The 24,778-nt window shown below is 29.5% G+C and overlaps 1 protein-coding gene across 1 annotated transcript in view; it reads right to left on the reverse strand.

The window, feature by feature from the left end:
• lta4h (leukotriene A4 hydrolase) overlaps positions 1-24,778 on the reverse strand; it is a 44,189-nt gene that overhangs the window by 18,035 nt on the left and 1,376 nt on the right. Inside the window, exons 2-7 of the mRNA XM_056367824.1 lie at positions 24,528-24,658; positions 24,315-24,435; positions 23,167-23,235; positions 22,946-23,050; positions 22,438-22,490; positions 22,276-22,348 (exon numbers count right to left, since the gene is read on the reverse strand). Of these exons, the coding sequence (XP_056223799.1) occupies positions 22,276-22,348; positions 22,438-22,490; positions 22,946-23,050; positions 23,167-23,235; positions 24,315-24,435; positions 24,528-24,658 (552 nt within the window). The remainder of the gene's footprint in view (positions 1-22,275; positions 22,349-22,437; positions 22,491-22,945; positions 23,051-23,166; positions 23,236-24,314; positions 24,436-24,527; positions 24,659-24,778) is intronic.

Genomic DNA, 24,778 nt, shown 5'->3' on the forward strand with positions numbered 1-24,778 from the left:
TTTGTATCATAAGGCAAAAAACGTTGTAGGATAGTAAGGCATAAAATGTCATAAAAACCGCATAGCATAGTAAGGCAATTAAAGTCATAAAAAAGTCAGAGGATAGTAAGACATAAAAAGTCATAAAAAAGTCATGGTAGTCAGGCATAAAAGGCAAAAGAACGACATGGTATAGTAAGGCACAAAAACGGCATCGTATAGTAAGGTATAAAAACGACATAGAAAAGTATAGCATAAAAAGTCATAAAAACGACATAGTATAATAAGTCATAAAAGGCTTAAAAACGACGTAGTATAGTAAGGAATAAAAAGGTCATAGTAAGTCATAAAAACGAGATAGTATAGAAAGGCATAAAAAGTCATGAAAATGTCACAGGATAATAGAACATAAAAAGTCATAAAAACAACATAGTATAGTAAGGCAATAAAAGTCATACAAACGTTATAGTATGGAATGGCATAAAAAGTCATACAAACATTATAGTATGGAATGGCATAAAAAGTCATAAAAATGACATAGCATAATAAGGCATAAAAGGTAAAAGAACAACATAGTATAATAAGTCATAAAACGCATAAAAACACCATAATATAGTAAGGCATAAAAAGGTATAAAAACGACATAGTATTGTAAGGCATAAAAAAGTCATAGTATAGTAAGACATAGGATAATAAATCATAATAGGCATAAAAACGAAATAGGCATTGAAACGTCAAAAACGCAATAGTATAGTAAGGCATAAAAACATCAATAAATGTAATAGTATAGTAAGGCATAAAAACGTCAAAAAACACAATAGTAAAGTAAGACATAAAAATGTCATAGAATAGAAAGGGATAGAAACGTCAAAAAACGTCATAGGATAGTAAGGCATAAAAACATCAATAAATTTATTAGTATAGTACTGCATAAAAAACGTCATAAAAACGATATCGTATAGTAAGGCGTAAAAAAAACATCATCACAACGTCATAGTATAGTAAGGCGCAAAGAAAACGTCATAGTATACCAAGGCGTAAAGGTGTCATCAAAACGTCATAGTTTAGTAAGGCATGAATGTATTTTTGCATAAAATTATGTATCTGTGAATAAAAGTATGAATTCATGCATGTCTGAACGCATGCATGTACAAAAGTTCATATGTGTATCTGTATATTACTGAATGTATGTATGTACATATGTATGTAGCAATAAAAGTCTTCTGTCAAAGCATGTCTATATATAAACAAATTCATGTATGTCTGAAAGTATCTATGACAAGAAATGTATGTATGTATGTAAATTTGATTAAAATGTATGTCTCATGGTCCGGTATGTCAGAAAAAAGGCCCCGGATTGTAGGGCATAAAAAGTCATTAAAAAAGTCATAGTATAGTAAAGAATAAAAAGTCATAAAAACGACACTGTAGTAAAGCATAAAAAGGTCATAAAAACGACATAGCATAGTAAGGCATAAAAAGTCATACAAATGTCATAGTATAGTATGGCATAAAAACCATAGTATGGTAAGGCATAAAAAGTAAGGAAATACAAGTAATAAAAAAGTAACAGGATAGTAAGACATAAAAAGTCATAAAAACCATAGTATGTTAAGGCATAAAAAGTCACAGGATAGTAAGACAAAAAGTCAAAAAAAGTCATAGTATGGTAAGGCATAAAAAGTCATAAAGACGACATAGTATAGTAAGGCATAAAAGGCATAAAAAAGTCATAGGATAGTGAGGCATTAAAGTCATAAAAATGTCATAGTGTAGTTTGGCATAAAAACGACATATTATATTAAGGCATAAAAAGTCATAAAGACGACATAGTATAGTAAGGCATAAAAGGCATAAAAAAGTCATAGGATAGTAAGGCATTAAAGTCATAGAAATGTCATAGTATAGTATGGCATAAAAACCATAGTATGTTAAGGCATAAAAAGGAATAAAAAAGTCACAGGATAGTAAGACAAAAAGTCAAAAAAAGTCATAGTATGGTAAGGCATAAAAAGTCATAAAGACGACATAGTATAGTAAGGCATAAAAATGCCGAAAAAAGTCAAAGTATAGTATGGCATGAAATGTCAAAAAAACGTCATAGTATATTAATGCATTAAAGGTCATAATAACGCCATAGTATGGCAAGGAAACAAAAAACAAAGTAAAGTAAGTCATAAAAATACCAAAAAACGTCATAGTGTAGTATGGCATAAAAATGCCAAAAAACGTCATAGTATACTATGGCATAAAATGTCAAAAAAACGTCATAGTATATTAATGCATTAAAGGTCATAATAACATCATAGTATGGCAAGGAAACAATAAACAAAGTAAAGTAAGTCATAAAAATGCCAAAATACGTCATAGTATAGTATGGCATAAAAATGCAAAAAAACATCATAGTATAGTATGGCATAAAATGTCAAAAAAAAATATCATAGTATATTAATGCATTAAAGGTCATAATAACGTCATAGTATGGCAAGGAAACAAAAAACAAAGTAAAGTAAGTCATAAAAATACCAAAAAACGTCATAGTGTAGTATGGCATAAAAATGCCAAAAAACGTCATAGTATACTATGGCATAAAATGTCAAAAAAACATCATAGTATATTAATGCATTAAAGGTCATAATAACGTCATAGTATGGCAAGGAAACAAAAAACAAAGTAAGGTAAGTCATAAAAATGCCAAAAAACGTCATAGTATAGTATGGCATAAAATGTCAAAAAAACGTTATAGTATATTAATGCATTAAAGGTCATAATAACGCCATAGTATGGCAAGGAAACAATAAACAAAGTAAAGTAAGTCATAAAAATGCCAAAAAACGTCATAGTATAGTATGGCATAAAAATGCCAAAAAACGTCATAGTATACTATGGCATAAAATGTCAAAAAAACGTCATAGTATATTAATGCATTAAAGGTCATAATAACGTCATAGTATGGCAAGGAAACAAAAAACAAAGTAAGGTAAGTCATAAAAATGCCGAAAAACGTCATAGTATAGTATGGCATAAAAATGCAAAAAAACGTCATAGTATACTATGGCATAAAATGTCAAAAAAAAATATCATAGTATATTAATGCATTAAAGGTCATAATAACGTCATAGTATGGCAAGGAAACAAAAAACAAAGTAAAGTAAGTCATAAAAATACCAAAAAACGTCATAGTGTAGTATGGCATAAAAATGCCAAAAAACGTCATAGTATACTATGGCATAAAATGTCAAAAAAACATCATAGTATATTAATGCATTAAAGGTCATAATAACGTCATAGTATGGCAAGGAAACAAAAAACAAAGTAAGGTAAGTCATAAAAATGCCAAAAAACGTCATAGTATAGTATGGCATAAAATGTCAAAAAAACGTCATAGTATATTAATGCATTAAAGGTCATAATAACGCATAGTATGGCAAGGAAACAAAAAACAAAGTAAAGTAAGTCATAAAAATACCAAAAAACGTCATAGTGTAGTATGGCATAAAAATGCCAAAAAACGTCATAGTATACTATGGCATAAAATGTCAAAAAAACGTCATAGTATATTAATGCATTAAAGGTCATAATAACGTCATAGTATGGCAAGGAAACAAAAAACAAAGTAAAGTAAGTCATAAAAATGCCGAAAAACGTCATAGTATAGTATAGCATAAAAATGCCAAAAAACGTCATAGTATAGTATAGCATAAAAATGCCAAAAAACGTCATAGTATACTATGGCATAAAATGTCAAAAAAACGTCATAGTATATTAATGCATTAAAGGTCATAATAACGTCATAGTATGGCAAGGAAACAAAAAACAAAGTAAAGTAAGTCATAAAAATACCAAAAAATGTCATAGTGTAGTATGGCATAAAAATGCCAAAAAACGTCATAGTATACTATGGCATAAAATGTCAAAAAAACATCATAGTATATTAATGCATTAAAGGTCATAATAACGTCATAGTATGGCAAGGAAACAAAAAACAAAGTAAGGTAAGTCATAAAAATGCAAAAAAAAAACGTCATAATATAGTATGGCATAAAATGTCAAAAAAACATCATAGTATATTAATGCATTAAAGGTCATAATAACGTCATAGTATGGCAAGGAAACAAAAAAACAAAGTAAGGTAAGTCATAAAAATGCCGAAAAACGTCATAGTATAGTATGGCATAAAAATGCAAAAAAACATCATAGTATAGTATGGCATAAAATGTCAAAAAAAAATATCATAGTATATTAATGCATTAAAGGTCATAATAACGTCATAGTATGGCAAGGAAACAAAAAACAAAGTGAAGTAAGTCATAAAAATACCAAAAAACGTCATAGTGTAGTATGGCATAAAAATGCCAAAAAACGTCATAGTATACTATGGCATAAAATGTCAAAAAAACATCATAGTATATTAATGCATTAAAGGTCATAATAACGTCATAGTATGGCAAGGAAACAAAAAACAAAGTAAAGTAAGTCATAAAAATACCAAAAAACGTCATAGTGTAGTATGGCATAAAAATGCCAAAAAACGTCATAGTATACTATGGCATAAAATGTCAAAAAAACATCATAGTATATTAATGCATTAAAGGTCATAATAACGCCATAGTATGGCAAGGAAACAAAAAACAAAGTAAGGTAAGTCATAAAAATGCAAAAAAACATCATAGTATAGTATGGCATAAAATGTCAAAAAAAAATATCATAGTAAATTAATGCATTAAAGGTCATAATAACGTCATAGTATGGCAAGGAAACAAAAAACAAAGTAAAGTAAGTCATAAAAATACCAAAAAATGTCATAGTGTAGTATGGCATAAAAATGCCAAAAAACGTCATAGTATACTATGGCATAAAATGTCAAAAAAACATCATAGTACATTAATGCATTAAAGGTCATAATAACGTCATAGTATGGCAAGGAAACAAAAAACAAAGTAAGGTAAGTCATAAAAATGCCGAAAAACGTCATAGTATAGTATGGCATAAAATGTCAAAAAAACATCATAGTATAGTATGGCATAAAATGTCAAAAAAAAATATCATAGTATATTAATGCATTAAAGGTCATAATAACGTCATAGTATGGCAAGGAAACAAAAAACAAAGTGAAGTAAGTCATAAAAATACCAAAAAACGTCATAGTGTAGTATGGCATAAAAATGCCAAAAAACGTCATAGTATACTATGGCATAAAATATCAAAAAAACGTCATAGTATATTAATGCATTAAAGGTCATAATAACGTCATAGTATGGCAAGGAAACAAAAAACAAAGTAAAGTAAGTCATAAAAATGCCAAAAAAAAAAAACGTCATAGTATAGTATGGCATAAAATGTCAAAAAAACATTATAGTATATTAATGCATTAAAGGTCATAATAACGCCATAGTATGGCAAGGAAACAAAAAACAAAGTAAAGTAAGTCATAAAAATGCCGAAAAACGTCATAGTATAGTATGGCATAAAATGTCAAAAAAACGTTATAGTATATTAATGCATTAAAGGTCATAATAACGCCATAGTATGGCAAGGAAACAAAAAACAAAGTAAAGTAAGTCATAAAAATACCAAAAAACGTCATAGTGTAGTATGGCATAAAAATGCCAAAAAACGTCATAGTATACTATGGCATAAAATGTCAAAAAAACGTCATAGTATATTAATGCATTAAAGGTCATAATAACATCATAGTATGGCAAGGAAACAAAAAACAAAGTAAAGTAAGTCATAAAAATGCCGAAAAACGTCATAGTATAGTATAGCATAAAAATGCCAAAAAACGTCATAGTATACTATGGCATAAAATGTCAAAAAAACGTCATAGTATATTAATGCATTAAAGGTCATAATAACGTCATAGTATGGCAAGGAAACAAAAAAAAAGTAAAGTAAGTCATAAAAATACCAAAAAATGTCATAGTGTAGTATGGCATAAAAATGCCAAAAAACGTCATAGTATACTATGGCATAAAATGTCAAAAAAACATCATAGTACATTAATGCATTAAAGGTCATAATAACGTCATAGTATGGCAAGGAAACAAAAAACAAAGTAAGGTAAGTCATAAAAATGCCGAAAAACGTCATAGTATAGTATGGCATAAAAATGCAAAAAAACATCATAGTATAGTATGGCATAAAATGTCAAAAAAAAATATCATAGTATATTAATGCATTAAAGGTCATAATAACGTCATAGTATGGCAAGGAAACAAAAAACAAAGTGAAGTAAGTCATAAAAATACCAAAAAACGTCATAGTGTAGTATGGCATAAAAATGCCAAAAAACGTCATAGTATACTATGGCATAAAATGTCAAAAAAACGTCATAGTATATTAATGCATTAAAGGTCATAATAACGTCATAGTATGGCAAGGAAACAAAAAACAAAGTAAAGTAAGTCATAAAAATACCAAAAAACGTCATAGTGTAGTATGGCATAAAAATGCCAAAAAACATCACAATATAGTATGGCATAAAATGTCAAAAAAAATATCATTGTATATTAATGCATTAAAGGTCATAATAACGTCATAGTATGGCAAGGAAACAAAAAACAAAGTGAAGTAAGTCATAAAAATACCAAAAAACGTCATAGTGTAGTATGGCATAAAAATGCCAAAAAACGTCATAGTATACTATGGCATAAAATGTCAAAAAAACGTCATAGTATATTAATGCATTAAAGGTCATAATAACGTCATAGTATCGCAAGGAAACAAAAAACAAAGTGAAGTAAGTCATAAAAATGCCAAAAAACGTCATAGTATAGTATGGCATAAAAATGCCAAAAAACGTCATAGTATACTATGGCATAAAATGTCAAAAAAACGTCATAGTATATTAATGCATTAAAGGTCATAATAACGTCATAGTATGGCAAGGAAACAAAAAACAAAGTAAAGTAAGTCATAAAAATACCAAAAAACGTCATAGTGTAGTATGGCATAAAAATGCCAAAAAACGTCATAGTATTGTATGGCATAAAAATGCAAAAACACATCATAGTATAGTATGGCATAAAATGTAAAAAAAAAATATCATAGTATATTAATGCATTAAAGGTCATAATAACGTCATAGTATGGCAAGGAAACAAAAAACAAAGTAAAGTAAGGCATAAAAATACCAAAAAACGTCATAGTGTAGTATGGCATAAAAATGCCAAAAAACGTCATAGTATACTATGGCATAAAATATCAAAAAAACGTCATAGTATATTAATGCATTAAAGGTCATAATAACGTCATAGTATGGCAAGGAAACAAAAAACAAAGTAAAGTAAGTCATAAAAATGCCGAAAAACGTCATAGTATAGTATGGCATAAAAATGCCAAAAAACGTCATAGTATACTATGGCATAAAATGTCAAAAAAACGTCATAGTATATTAATGCATTAAAGGTCATAATAACGTCATAGTATGGCAAGGAAACAAAAAACAAAGTAAAGTAAGTCATAAAAATACCAAAAAACGTCATAGTGTAGTATGGCATAAAAATGCCAAAAAACGTCATAGTATACTATGGCATAAAATGTCAAAAAAACATCATAGTACATTAATGCATTAAAGGTCATAATAACGTCATAGTATGGCAAGGAAACAAAAAACAAAGTAAGGTAAGTCATAAAAATGCCAAAAAACGTCATAGTATAGTATGGCATAAAAATGCAAAAAAACATCATAGTATAGTATGGCATAAAATGTCAAAAAAAAATATCATAGTATATTAATGCATTAAAGGTCATAATAACGTCATAGTATGGCAAGGAAAAAAAAAACAAAGTGAAGTAAGTCATAAAAATACCAAAAAACGTCATAGTGTAGTATGGCATAAAAATGCCAAAAAACGTCATAGTATACTATGGCATAAAATGTCAAAAAAACGTCATAGTATATTAATGCATTAAAGGTCATAATAACGTCATAGTATGGCAAGGAAACAAAAAACAAAGTAAGGTAAGTCATAAAAATGCAAAAAAACATCATAGTATAGTATGGCATAAAATGTCAAAAAAAAATATCATAGTATATTAATGCATTAAAGGTCATAATAACGTCATAGTATGGCAAGGAAACAAAAAACAAAGTAAAGTAAGTCATAAAAATATCAAAAAACGTCATAGTGTGGTATGGCATAAAAATGCCAAAAAACATCACAGTATAGTATGGCATAAAATGTCAAAAAAAATATCATAGTATATTAATGCATTAAAGGTCATAATAACGTCATAGTATGGCAAGGAAACAAAAAACAAAGTAAAGTAAGTCATAAAAATACCAAAAAACGTCATAGTGTAGTATGGCATAAAAATGCCAAAAAACGTCATAGTATACTATGGCATAAAATGTCAAAAAAACATCATAGTATATTAATGCATTAAAGGTCATAATAACATCATAGTATGGCAAGGAAACAAAAAACAAAGTAAGGTAAGTCATAAAAATGCCAAAAAACGTCATAGTATAGTATAGCATAAAAATGCCAAAAAACGTCATAGTATACTATGGCATAAAATGTCAAAAAAACGTCATAGTATATTAATGCATTAAAGGTCATAACAACGTCATAGTATGGCAAGGAAACAAAAAACAAAGTAAAGTAAGTCATAAAAATACCAAAAAATGTCATAGTGTAGTATGGCATAAAAATGCCAAAAAACGTCATAGTATACTATGGCATAAAATGTCAAAAAAACATCATAGTACATTAATGCATTAAAGGTCATAATAACGTCATAGTATGGCAAGGAAACAAAAAACAAAGTAAGTAAGTCATAAAAAAGTCATAAAAATGCCGAAAAACGTCATAGTATAGTATGGCATAAAAATGCAAAAAAACATCATAGTATAGTATGGCATAAAATGTCAAAAAAAAATATCATAGTATATTAATGCATTAAAGGTCATAATAACGTCATAGTATGGCAAGGAAACAAAAAACAAAGTGAAGTAAGTCATAAAAATACCAAAAAACGTCATAGTGTAGTATGGCATAAAAATGCCAAAAAACGTCATAGTATACTATGGCATAAAATATCAAAAAACGTCATAGTATATTAATGCATTAAAGGTCATAATAACGTCATAGTATGGCAAGGAAACAAAAAACAAAGTAAAGTAAGTCATAAAAATACCAAAAAACGTCATAGTGTAGTATGGCATAAAAATGCCAAAAAACATCACAATATAGTATGGCATAAAATGTCAAAAAAAATATCATTGTATATTAATGCATTAAAGGTCATAATAACGTCATAGTATCGCAAGGAAACAAAAAACAAAGTGAAGTAAGTCATAAAAATGCCAAAAAACGTCATAGTATAGTATGGCATAAAAATGCCAAAAAACGTCATAGTATACTGTGGCATAAAATGTCAAAAGAACGTCATAGTATATTAATGCATTAAAGGTCATAATAACGTCATAGTATGGCAAGGAAACAAAAAACAAAGTAAAGTAAGTCATAAAAATACCAAAAAACGTCATAGTGTAGTATGGCATAAAAATGCCAAAAAACGTCATAGTGTAGTATGGCATAAAAATGCCAAAAAACGTCATAGTATATTAATGCATTAAAGGTCATAATAACATCATAGTATGGCAAGGAAACAAAAAACAAAGTAAAGTAAGTCATAAAAATGCCGAAAAACGTCATAGTATAGTATGGCATAAAAATGCCAAAAAACGTCATAGTATACTATGGCATAAAATGTCAAAAAAACGTCATAGTATATTAATGCATTAAAGGTCATAATAACGTCATAGTATGGCAAGGAAACAAAAAACAAAGTAAAGTAAGTCATAAAAATACCAAAAAACGTCATAGTGTAGTATGGCATAAAAATGCCAAAAAACGTCATAGTATACTATGGCATAAAATGTCAAAAAAACATCATAGTACATTAACGCATTAAAGGTCATAATAACGTCATAGTATGGCAAGGAAACAAAAAACAAAGTAAGGTAAGTCATAAAAATGCAGAAAAACGTCATAGTATAGTATGGCATAAAAATGCAAAAAAACATCATAGTATAGTATGGCATAAAATGTCAAAAAAAAATATCATAGTATATTAATGCATTAAAGGTCATAATAACGTCATAGTATGGCAAGGAAACAAAAAACAAAGTGAAGTAAGTCATAAAAATACCAAAAAACGTCATAGTGTAGTATGGCATAAAAATGCCAAAAAACGTCATAGTATACTATGGCATAAAATGTCAAAAAAACGTCATAGTATATTAATGCATTAAAGGTCATAATAACGTCATAGTATGGCAAGGAAACAAAAAACAAAGTAAGGTAAGTCATAAAAATGCAGAAAAACATCATAGTATAGTATGGCATAAAATGTCAAAAAAAAATATCATAGTATATTAATGCATTAAAGGTCATAATAACGTCATAGTATGGCAAGGAAACAAAAAACAAAGTAAAGTAAGTCATAAAAATATCAAAAAACGTCATAGTGTAGTATGGCATAAAAATGCCAAAAAACGTCATAGTATACTATGGCATAAAATGTCAAAAAAACGTCATAGTATATTAATGCATTAAAGGTCATAATAACGTCATAGTATGGCAAGGAAACAAAAAACAAAGTAAGGTAAGTCATAAAAATGCAGAAAAACATCATAGTATAGTATGGCATAAAATGTCAAAAAAAAATATCATAGTATATTAATGCATTAAAGGTCATAATAACGTCATAGTATGGCAAGGAAACAAAAAACAAAGTGAAGTAAGTCATAAAAATGCCAAAAAACGTCATAGTATAGTATGGCATAAAAATGCCAAAAAACGTCATAGTATACTATGGCATAAAATGTCAAAAAAACGTCATAGTATATTAATGCATTAAAGGTCATAATAACGTCATAGTATGGCAAGGAAACAAAAAACAAAGTAAAGTAAGTCATAAAAATACCAAAAAACGTCATAGTGTAGTATGGCATAAAAATGCCAAAAAACGTCATAGTATAGTATGGCATAAAAATGCCAAAAAACGTCATAGTATATTAATGCATTAAAGGTCATAATAACATCATAGTATGGCAAGGAAACAAAAAACAAAGTAAAGTAAGTCATAAAAATGCCGAAAAACGTCATAGTATAGTATGGCATAAAAATGCCAAAAAACGTCATAGTATACTATGGCATAAAATGTCAAAAAAACGTCATAGTATATTAATGCATTAAAGGTCATAATAACGTCATAGTATGGCAAGGAAACAAAAAACAAAGTAAAGTAAGGCATAAAAATACCAAAAAACGTCGTAGTGTAGTATGGCATAAAAATGCCAAAAAACGTCATAGTATACTATGGCATAAAATGTCAAAAAAACATCATAGTACATTAACGCATTAAAAGGTCATAATAACGTCATTAGTATGGCAAGGAAACAAAAAACAAAGTAAGGTAAGTCATAAAAATGCAGAAAAACGTCATAGTATAGTATGGCATAAAAATGCAAAAAAACATCATAGTATAGTATGGCATAAAATGTCAAAAAAAAATATCATAGTATATTAATGCATTAAAGGTCATAATAACGTCATAGTATGGCAAGGAAACAAAAAACAAAGTGAAGTAAGTCATAAAAATACCAAAAAACGTCATAGTGTAGTATGGCATAAAAATGCCAAAAAACGTCATAGTATACTATGGCATAAAATGTCAAAAAAACGTCATAGTATATTAATGCATTAAAGGTCATAATAACGTCATAGTATGGCAAGGAAACAAAAAACAAAGTAAGGTAAGTCATAAAAATGCAAAAAAACATCATAGTATAGTATGGCATAAAATGTCAAAAAAAAATATCATAGTATATTAATGCATTAAAGGTCATAATAACGTCATAGTATGGCAAGGAAACAAAAAACAAAGTAAAGTAAGTCATAAAAATATCAAAAAACGTCATAGTGTAGTATGGCATAAAAATGCCAAAAAACGTCATAGTATACTATGGCATAAAATGTCAAAAAAACGTCATAGTATATTAATGCATTAAAGGTCATAATAACGTCATAGTATGGCAAGGAAACAAAAAACAAAGTAAGGTAAGTCATAAAAATGCAGAAAAACATCATAGTATAGTATGGCATAAAATGTCAAAAAAAAATATCATAGTATATTAATGCATTAAAGGTCATAATAACGTCATAGTATGGCAAGGAAACAAAAAACAAAGTAAAGTAAGTCATAAAAATATCAAAAAACGTCATAGTGTAGTATGGCATAAAAATGCCAAAAAACATCATAGTATAGTATGGCATAAAATGTCAAAAAAAAATATCATAGTATATTAATGCATTAAAGGTCATAATAACGTCATAGTATGGCAAGGAAACAAAAAACAAAGTAAAGTAAGGCATAAAAATACCAAAAAACGTCATAGTGTAGTATGGCATAAAAATGCCAAAAAACGTCATAGTATACTATGGCATAAAATGTCAAAAAAACATCATAGTATATTAATGCATTAAAGGTCATAATAACATCATAGTATGGCAAGGAAACAAAAAACAAAGTAAGGTAAGTCATAAAAATGCCAAAAAACGTCATAGTATAGTATGGCATAAAATGTCAAAAAAACGTTATAGTATATTAATGCATTAAAGGTCATAATAACGCCATAGTATGGCAAGGAAACAAAAAACAAAGTAAAGTAAGTCATAAAAATACCAAAAAACGTCATAGTGTAGTATGGCATAAAAATGCCAAAAAACGTCATAGTATACTATGGCATAAAATGTCAAAAAAACGTCATAGTATATTAATGCATTAAAGGTCATAATAACATCATAGTATGGCAAGGAAACAAAAAACAAAGTAAAGTAAGTCATAAAAATGCCGAAAAACGTCATAGTATAGTATAGCATAAAAATGCCAAAAAACGTCATAGTATACTATGGCATAAAATGTCAAAAAAACGTCATAGTATATTAATGCATTAAAGGTCATAATAACGTCATAGTATGGCAAGGAAACAAAAAACAAAGTAAAGTAAGTCATAAAAATGCCAAAAAACGTCATAGTATAGTATGGCATAAAAATGCCAAAAAACGTCATAGTATACTTTGGCATAAAATGTCAAAAAAACGTCATAGTATATTAATGCATTAAAGGTCATAATAACATCATAGTATGGCAAGGAAACAAAAAACAAAGTAAAGTAAGTCATAAAAATGCCGAAAAACGTCATAGTATAGTATGGCATAAAAATGCCAAAAAACGTCATAGTATACTATGGCATAAAATGTCAAAAAAACGTCATAGTATATTAATGCATTAAAGGTCATAATAACGTCATAGTATGGCAAGGAAACAAAAAACAAAGTAAAGTAAGGCATAAAAATACCAAAAAACGTCATAGTGTAGTATGGCATAAAAATGCCAAAAAACGTCATAGTATACTATGGCATAAAATGTCAAAAAAACATCATAGTACATTAATGCATTAAAGGTCATAATAACGTCATAGTATGGCAAGGAAACAAAAAACAAAGTAAGGTAAGTCATAAAAATGCCGAAAAACGTCATAGTATAGTATGGCATAAAAATGCAAAAAAACATCATAGTATAGTATGGCATAAAATGTCAAAAAAAAATATCATAGTATATTAATGCATTAAAGGTCATAATAACGTCATAGTATGGCAAGGAAACAAAAAACAAAGTGAAGTAAGTCATAAAAATACCAAAAAACGTCATAGTGTAGTATGGCATAAAAATGCCAAAAAACGTCATAGTATACTATGGCATAAAATGTCAAAAAAACGTCATAGTATATTAATGCATTAAAGGTCATAATAACGTCATAGTATGGCAAGGAAACAAAAAACAAAGTAAGGTAAGTCATAAAAATGCAAAAAAACATCATAGTATAGTATGGCATAAAATGTCAAAAAAAAATATCATAGAATATTAATGCATTAAAGGTCATAATAACGTCATAGTATGGCAAGGAAACAAAAAACAAAGTGAAGTAAGTCATAAAAATACCAAAAAACGTCATAGTGTAGTATGGCATAAAAATGCCAAAAAACGTCATAGTATACTATGGCATAAAATATCAAAAAAACGTCATAGTATATTAATGCATTAAAGGTCATAATAACGTCATAGTATGGCAAGGAAACAAAAAACAAAGTAAAGTAAGGCATAAAAATACCAAAAAACGTCGTAGTGTAGTATGGCATAAAAATGCCAAAAAACGTCATAGTATACTATGGCATAAAATGTCAAAAAAACATCATAGTACATTAACGCATTAAAAGGTCATAATAACGTCATTAGTATGGCAAGGAAACAAAAAACAAAGTAAAGTAAGTCATAAAAATACCAAAAAACGTCATAGTGTAGTATGGCATAAAAATGCCAAAAAACGTCATAGTATACTATGGCATAAAATGTCAAAAAAACGTCATAGTATATTAATGCATTAAAGGTCATAATAACGTCATAGTATGGCAAGGAAACAAAAAACAAAGTAAGGTAAGTCATAAAAATGCAGAAAAACATCATAGTATAGTATGGCATAAAATGTCAAAAAAAAATATCATAGTATATTAATGCATTAAAGGTCATAATAACGTCATAGTATGGCAAGGAAACAAAAAACAAAGTAAAGTAAGTCATAAAAATATCAAAAAACGTCATAGTGTAGTATGGCATAAAAATGCCAAAAAACATCACAGTATAGTATGGCATAAAATGTCAAAAAAAATATCATAGTATATTAATGCATTAAAGGTCATAATAACGTCATAGTATGGCAAGGAAACAAAAAACAAAGTAAAGTAAGGCATAAAAATACCAAAAAACATCATAGTGTAGTATGGCATAAAAATGCCAAAAAACGTCATAGTATACTATGGCATAAAATGTCAAAAAAACATCATAGTATATTAATGCATTAAAGGTCATAATAACATCATAGTATGGCAAAGAAACAAAAAACAAAGTAAGGTAAGTCATAAAAATGCCAAAAAACGTCATAGTATAGTATGGCATAAAATGTCAAAAAAACGTTATAGTATATTAATGCATTAAAGGTCATAATAATGCCATAGTATGGCAAGGAAACAAAAAACAAAGTAAAGTAAGTCATAAAAATACCAAAAAACGTCATAGTGTAGTATGGCATAAAAATGCCATAAAACGTCATAGTATACTATGGCATAAAATGTCAAAAAAACGTCATAGTATATTAATGCATTAAAGGTCATAATAACATCATAGTATGGCAAGGAAACAAAAAACAAAGTAAGTAAGTCATAAAAATGCCGAAAAACGTCATAGTATAGTATAGCATAAAAATGCCAAAAAACGTCATAGTATACTATGGCATAAAATGTCAAAAAAACGTCATAGTATATTAATGCATTAAAGGTCATAATAACGTCATAGTATGGCAAGGAAACAAAAAACAAAGTAAAGTAAGTCATAAAAATGCCAAAAAACGTCATAGTATAGTATGGCATAAAAATACCAAAAAACGTCATAGTATACTATGGCATAAAATGTCAAAAAAACGTCATAGTATATTAATGCATTAAAGGTCATAATAACATCATAGTATGGCAAGGAAACAAAAAACAAAGTAAAGTAAGTCATAAAAATGCCGAAAAACGTCATAGTATAGTATGGCATAAAAATGCAAAAAAACATCATAGTATAGTATGGCATAAAATGTCAAAAAAAAATATCATAGTATATTAATGCATTAAAGGTCATAATAACGTCATAGTATGGCAAGGAAACAAAAAACAAAGTGAAGTAAGTCATAAAAATACCAAAAAACGTCATAGTGTAGTATGGCATAAAAATGCCAAAAAACGTCATAGTATACTATGGCATAAAATGTCAAAAAAACGTCATAGTATATTAATGCATTAAAGGTCATAATAACGTCATAGTATGGCAAGGAAACAAAAAACAAAGTAAAGTAAGGCATAAAAATACCAAAAAACGTCATAGTGTAGTATGGCATAAAAATGCCAAAAAACGTCATAGTATACTATGGCATAAAATGTCAAAAAAACATCATAGTATATTAATGCATTAAAGGTCATAATAACATCATAGTATGGCAAGGAAACAAAAAACAAAGTAAGGTAAGTCATAAAAATGCCAAAAAACGTCATAGTATAGTATGGCATAAAATGTCAAAAAAACGTTATAGTATATTAATGCATTAAAGGTCATAATAACGCCATAGTATGGCAAGGAAACAAAAAACAAAGTAAAGTAAGTCATAAAAATACCAAAAAACGTCATAGTGTAGTATGGCATAAAAATGCCAAAAAACGTCATAGTATACTATGGCATAAAATGTCAAAAAAACGTCATAGTATATTAATGCATTAAAGGTCATAATAACGTCATAGTATGGCAAGGAAACAAAAAACAAAGTAAAGTAAGTCATAAAAATACCAAAAAACGTCATAGTGTAGTATGGCATAAAAATGCCAAAAAACATCACAATATAGTATGGCATAAATTGTCAAAAAAACGTCATAATATGGCAAGGAAACAAAAAACAAAGTAAAGTAAGTCATAAAAATACCAAAAAACCTCATAGTGTAGTATGGCATAAAAATGCCGAAAAACGTCATAGTATAGTATGGCATAAAATGTCAAAAAAACATCATAGTATATTAATGCATTAAAGGTCATAATAACGTTACAGTATGGCAAGGAAACAAAAAACAAAGTAAAGTAAGTCATAAAAATGCCGAAAAACGTCATAGTATAGTATGGCATAAAAATGCCAAAAAACGTCATAGTATACTATGGCATAAAATGTCAAAAAAACGTCATAGTATATTAATGCATTAAAGGTCATAATAACGTCATAGTATGGCAAGGAAACAAAAAACAAAGTAAAGTAAGTCATAAAAATACCAAAAAACGTCATAGTGTAGTATGGCATAAAAATGCCAAAAAACGTCATAGTATAGTATGGCATAAAATGTAAAAAAAAAATATCATAGTATATTAATGCATTAAAGGTCATAATAACGTCATAGTATGGCAAGGAAACAAAAAACAAAGTAAAGTAAGTCATAAAAATACCAAAAAACCTCATAGTGTAGTATGGCATAAAAATGCCAAAAAACGTCATAGTATAGTATGGCATAAAAATGCAAAAAAACATCATAGTATAGTATGGCATAAAATGTCAAAAAAAAATATCATAGTATATTAATGCATTAAAGGTCATAATAACGTCATAGTATGGCAAGGAAACAAAAAACAAAGTAAAGTAAGTCATAAAAATACCAAAAAACGTCATAGTGTAGTATGGCATAAAAATGCCAAAAAACGTCATAGTATACTATGGCATAAAATGTCAAAAAAACGTCATAGTATATTAATGCATTAAAGGTCATAATAACATCATAGTATGGCAAGGAAACAAAAAACAAAGTAAAGTAAGTCATAAAAATGCCGAAAAACGTCATAGTATAGTATGGCATAAAATGTCAAAAAAACATCATAGTATATTAATACATTAAAGGTCATAATAACGTTACAGTATGGTAAGGAAACAAAAAACAAAGTAAAGTAAGTCATAAAAATGCCGAAAAACGTCATAGTATAGTATGGCATAAAAATGCCAAAAAACATCATAGTATAGTATGGCATAAAATGCCAAAAAAAATATCATAGTATATTAATGCATTAAAGGTCATAATAACGTCATAGTATGGCAAGGAAACAAAAAACAAAGTGAAGTAAGTCATAAAAATACCAAAAAACATCATAGTATAGTATGGCAGAAAATGTCAAAATAACATCATAGTATATTAATGCATTAAAGGTCATAAAAACGTCATAGTATGGTATGGCATGACATGACATAATATAGTAAGGCATAAAAAGTCGAAAAAACGTCATAGCATAGTAAGGCATTAAATGTCACAAAAACGACATAGTATAGTAAGGCATTAAATGTCATAAAAACGACATAGTATAATAAGTCATAAAAGGCATAAAAGCGACATAGTATAGTAAGGCAAAAAAACCATAGTATGGTAAGGTATAAAAAGTCATAAAAAAGTCACTGGATAGTAAAACAAAAAGTCAAAAAAAGTCATAGGATAGTAAGGCATTAAAGTCATAAAAAGTCATAGTATAGTAAGGCATAAAAGCGACATCGTATAGTAATGCATAAAAGGTCATTAAAACGACACAGTATAGTAAGGCATGAAAAGGTCATAGTATAGTAAGTCATAAAAACCACATAGTTTAATAAGGCATAAAAGGCATAAAAAAGTCATAGGATAGTAAGGCATTAAAAGTCATGAAAATGTCATAATATAGTTTGGCATAAAAACGACATAGTATAGTAAGTTATAAAAACCACATAGTATAATAAGGTAAAAAAGTCATAGTATAGTTAGGTCATAAAAACAACATAGCATATTAAGGCATAAAAAGTTATAAAAAGCACATATTATAGTAAGGCAATAAAAGTCATAAAAAAGTCACAGGATGGTATGACATAAAAAGTCATAGTATAGTCAGGTATAAAAAGTTATAAAAATGTCATAGTATAGTATGGCATAAAAATCATAGTATAGTAAGGCATAAAAAGTCATAAAGACGACATAGTATAGACATAGGCATAGGCATAAAAGGCATAAAAAAGTCATAGGATAGTAAGGCATTAAAGTCATAAAAATGTCATAGTGTAGTTTGGCATAAAAACGACATAGTATTTTAAGGCATAAAAAGTCATTAAAACGACACAGTATAGTAAAGCATAAAAAGTCAGAAAGTCGTAGTATGGTACGGCATAAAAAGTCCTAAAAACCAGATAGTATAGTAAGGCATAAAATGACATAAAAAGGTTATAGTATAGTAAGGCATAAAAAGTCAAAAAAACGTCATAGCATAGTAAGGCATAAAAGGTCATAAAAACGGCATAGTATAGTAAGTCATAAAAGGCATAAAAACGACATAGTATAGTGAGGCATAAAAAGTCATAGTATAGTAAGGCATAAAAACGACATCGTATAGTAAGGCATAAAAAGTCATGAAAATGTCATAGTATAGTTTGGCATAAAAACGACATAGTATAGTAACGCATAAAGACCACATAGTATAATAAGGTAAAAAAGTCATAGTATAGGAAGGCATAAAAAGTCATACAAAAGTCATAGTATAGTTAGGTCATAAAAACAACATAGCATATTAAGGCATAAAAAGTCATAAAAAGCACATAGTATAGTAAGGTAATAAAAGCCATAAAAAAGTCACAGGATGGTAAAACATTAAAAAAGTCATAGTATAGTCAGGTATAAAAAGTCATAAAAATGTCATAGTATAGTATGGCATAAAAACCATAGTATAGTAAGGCATAAAAAGTCATTAAAAAAGTCATAGCATAGTCAGGCATAAAAAGTCATAAAAATGTCATAGTATAGTATGGCATAAAAACCATAGTATAGTAAGGCATAAAAAGTCATTAAAAAAGTCATAGTATAGTAAAGCATAAAAAGTCATAAAAACGACAGTGTAGTATGGCATAAAAAGGTCATAAAAACGACAGCATAGTAAGGCATAAAAAGTCATAGAAAGCACATAAAAAAGTAAGGAAATAAAAGTAATAAAAAAGTCACAGGATAGTAAGACATAAAAAGTCATAAAAAACGTCATAGTATAGTAAGGCATAAAAAGTTATACAAATGTCATAGTATAGTATGGCATAAAAACCATAGTATGGTAAGGCATAAAAAGTCATAAAAAAGTCACAGGATAGTAAGACAAAAAGTCAAAAAAAGTCATAGGATAGTAAGGCATTAAAAGTCATAAAAATGTCATAGTGTAGTTTGGCATAAAAACGACATAGTATAGTCAGGCATGAAAAGGTCATAGTATAGTAAGTCATAAAAACCACATAGTAAATAAGGCATAAAAGGCAGAAAAAAGTCATAGGATAGTAAGGCATTACAAGTCATGAAAATGTCATAGTATAGTAAGTCATAAAAAGCACATAGTATAATAAGGTAAAAAAGTCATAGTATAGGAAGGCATAAAAAATCATAAAAAGCACATAGTATAGTAAGGCAATAAAAGTCATAAAAAAGTCACAGGATGGTAAGACATAAAAGGTCATAGTATAGTCAGGTATAAAAAGTCATAAAAATGTCATAGTATAGTATGGCATAAAAATCATAATATTGTAAGGAATAAAAAGTCATTAAAAAAGTCATAGCATAGTCAGGCATAAAAAGTCATTAAAAAAGTCATAGTATAGTAAAGCATAAAAAGTCATAAAAACGACAGTGTAGTAAAGCATAAAAAGGTCATAAAAACGACATAGCATAGTAGGGCATAAAGAGTCATAAAAAGCACATAGTAAAGCATAAAAAGTCATAAAAACGACAGTGTAGTATGGCATAAAAAGGTCATAAAAACTACATAGCATAGTAAGGCATAAAAAGTCATAAAAAGCACATAAAAAAGTAAGGAAATAAAAGTAATAAAGTCACAGGATAGTAAGACATAAAAAGTCATAAAAAAGTCATAGTATAGTATGGCATAAAAACCATAGTATGGTAAGGCATAAAAAGTCATAAAAAAGTCACAGGATAGTAAGACAAAAAGTCATAAAAAAGTCATAGTATAGTAAGGCATAAAAAGTCATAAAGACGACATAGTATAGTAAGGCATAAAAGGCATAAAAAAGTCATAGGATAGTAAGGCATTAAAAGTCATAAAAATGTCATAGTATAGTTTGGCATAAAAAGCACATAGTATAGTAAGGCAATAAAAGTCATAAAAAAGCCACAGGATGGTAAGACATAAAAGGTCATAGTATAGTCAGGTATAAAAAGTAAAAAAATGTCATAGTATAGTATGGCATAAAAATCATAGTATAGTAAGGCATAAAAAGTCATTAAAACGACATAGCATAGTAGGGCATAAAAAGTCATAAAAAGCACATAAAAAAGTAAGGAAATAAAAGTAATAAAAAAGTCACAGGATAGTAAGACATAAAAAGGCATAAAAACCATAGTATGGTAAAACATAAAAAGTCATAAAAATGTCAGTATAGTAAGGCATAAAAAGTCATAGGATAGTAAGACATAAAAAGTAATAAAAACGACTTTGTATCACAAGGCAAAAAACGTTGTAGGATAGTAAGGCATAAAAAGTCATAAAAACGACATAGTATAATAAGTCATAAAAAGTCATGAAAATGTCATAGTATAGTATAGCATAAAAAGTCATTAAAAAGTCATAGTATAATAGAACATAAAAAGTCATAAAAACAACATAGTATAGTAAGGCAATAAAAGTCATACAAACGTTATAGTATGGAATGGCATGAAAAGTCATAAAAACGACATAGCATAGTAAGGCATAAAAGGTAAAAGAACAACATAGTATAATAAGTCATAAAACGCATAAAAACACCATAATATAGTAAGGCATAAAAAGGCATAAAAACGACATAGTATTGTAAGGCATAAAAAAGTCATAGTATAGTAAGTCATAAAAACGACAGGATAATAAATCATAATAGGCATAAAAACGAAATAGGCATTGAAACGTCAAAAACGCAATAGTATAGTAAGGTATAAAAACATCAATAAATGTAATAGTATAGTAAGGCATAAAAACGTCAAAAAACACAATAGTAAAGTAAGACATAAAAATGTCATAGAATAGAAAGGGACAGAAACGTCAAAAAACGTCATAGGATAGTAAGGCATAAAAACATCAATAAATTTATTAGTATAGTACTGCATAAAAAACGTCATAAAAACGATATCGTATAGTAAGGCGTAAAAAAAACATCATCACAACGTCATAGTATACCAAGGCGTAAAGGTGTCATCAAAACGTCATAGTTTAGTAAGGCATGAATGTATTTTTGCATAAAATTATGTATCTGTGAATAAAAGTATGAATTCATGCATGTCTGAACGCATGCATGTACAAATGTTCATATGTGTATCTGTATATTACTGAATGTATGTATGTTCATATGTATGTAGCAATAAAAGTCTTCTGTCAAAGCATGTCTATATATAAACAAATTCATGTATGTCTGAAAGTATCTATGACAAGAAATGTATGTATGTATATATGTAAATTTGATTAAAGTGTATGTGTATATGTGTGTCATGGTCCGGTATGTCATAAAAATGTCACAGAATAGTAGGGCATAAAAAATGTCATAAAAACGTCAGTGTGTGTTCTCGTCAGTGAGATACTGGTCCCAGTTAAAACAATGGTTTCATCAGCTCTTATTGTGACTCACCTCAGAGAACTCAAACGCTGCTTTATCCACAAACTCTTTCTCAGACCAGACTCTGGACCTTGGACCGATCTCCCTGTAAGTGAATGAGAACACAGATACTTCGTTTTATTACTTGCTGCAGGTAACACGATGACATCAGTGAACATATGAGCGAGAGCGTACCTGCTCTCCAGAGCTCCGACCACGATGGCTATCAGGTAGGAAGGCATGGGCACCTGAGAACAGAGGTCAAAGGTCAGAGGTGTGAACTTTAAACATAGACATGAATTGAAGCTGGTGATCTGGACATAAAAACCACTTTGGATTCATGTAACAGTTCAACTTGAGCTGAAATGATTAATCGAAAAGTTGATGAGTTGATCAACAGAAAATGAATCTTATTTATCTCGATATTTTGATAATCAATAATGATTGGAGTCTTGGATTAATGTATTTTCTTTGTCTAATGTCACAATACACTGACCATTGTTGTGTTTTTGACTGTTAGTCATTTCAGCAAAAACAGATTAGGTGAGAAAATGGGATTATATAGTATTATAATTAACATATCTACTAAATATATTTACTAAATATATTTACTATAAAATAATAATCTATACATTACAATATATTTACTAAACTTAATATATAGGTGGTAAAAAATAGGCTTCAGGAGACAGGAGATACTGACCGGCTGTCTGAATCTGTAGATGATGCAGTTGTTGTCCTGAGGATCGACTTCCTGTCCGTCTCTCACTGCACTCATTACAGCCACCAGATCCTTAGGTACAGACACCTGAAGAGGAGACAGGTAAAGACACCTGAGAAACAGGTACAGATACTTGAAGAGGCGATAGGACAGTGGCACCTGTGGAACAGGGGGTGAGTGTCTGCAGACACATGGTGTCTTACCTGAGCGTAGTAGGTGTGTTTGACAGACGGACTGTCCTGACAGGGGACCATACTCCTGCAGTGATGAGCCTGTTAGACAAAACACAGGACGACAGTGACTGACGGAGAAGAAGCTCGTAGAACATCAGGCATGTTTAAACAATGTCCACTAACGAGACGTTTCAGTCCGAAATATAATAAAAAAGTAAACAAAGTTGTGACAGATGGAGAATTAAAGTCTGAAGAAACAGAAACCAGGAGCTGCACTGATATACAGACTACAGACTGACTGTCAGTGATATACAGACTGACTGTCAGTGATATACTGTCATTGATATACTGACTGTCACTGATATACTGACTGTTACTGATATACAGACTGTCACTGACATACAGACTGACTGTCACTGATATACTGTCACTGATATACTGACTGTCACTGACATACAGACAGACTGTCACTGATATACAGACTGTCACTGATATACAGACTGACTGTCACTGACAAACAGACTGTCACTGATATAAGGACAGACTGTCACTGATATACAGACTGTCACTGATATACAGACTGTCACTGATATACAGACTGACTGTCAGTGATATACTGTCACTGATATACAGACTGTCACTGATATACAGACTGTCACTGATATAAGGACTGACTGTCACTGACATACAGACTGTCACTGACATACAGACTGACTGTCACTGATATACAGACTGACTGTCACTGACATACAGACTGACTGTCACTGATATACAGACTGACTGTCACTGACAAACAGACTGTCACTGATATACAGACTGACTGTCACTGATATACTGTCACTCATATACTGACTGTCACTGATATACAGACTGACTGTAACTGATATTAAAAGAGCAGAACAGAGCTCCTCACTGACTAAACACATCAGAATCATCATGGTGTTTACGGAATGAACCAGATCAAAAGAGGAAGGATGAAGAGAGAAGAACAAAGTGATGCAACGTTTCCTCGTCTGTGTTCATTTAAACCTCAAACTGAAACTGATGGAGAAACACCCACAAACTGTCCACAGTTACACAAGAGTAGTGAACCAATATCTGTCTCTCTGTGAACATCTGTACGCCTGGTACCTGTCAGGTGATCAGCTGCTGTTAAACTTGGTAAAGTGAGAGATCACCTGACACTGGCTGAACAGATAAGGCTGCTTCTTCCCGGCGGTCTGTTGAGGTGTGAGCCACTGCAGGGCCGACGCAGATGGAGACGTCTCATAGGTCACCTCCACAATCACATGCTGCCCTCTGATTGGTCCAGAACACACACAGCACAGTCGTTACATGTTATTACTGAAGGAGAACAAGACATTTACAACATGTCAGACAGGTGAGATCACCTGGAGAGGTCAAAGGGCAGCGTGATGTCCAGTTGTGTCCCCTTGAAGCTGTGTTTGGGGCCCAGACCGAAGTGCGCCGCCTGTCCATTGGCCGACACTGATACGATCTTCAGGTCTCTGGTGTCCAAGGTCTGCAGCAGATAAAACGACACATTTATTAATGGGATTCTGAATTAAAGGGAGAGCTGCTGAGTTAGCACCTGGGAGCTGAGATGTACCTGCTGATAAACACTCACCTATCATGCTGTGAC

Source organism: Seriola aureovittata, chromosome 22 (genome assembly GCF_021018895.1).
Source record: "Seriola aureovittata isolate HTS-2021-v1 ecotype China chromosome 22, ASM2101889v1, whole genome shotgun sequence".
NCBI lineage: Eukaryota > Metazoa > Chordata > Actinopteri > Carangiformes > Carangidae > Seriola > Seriola aureovittata.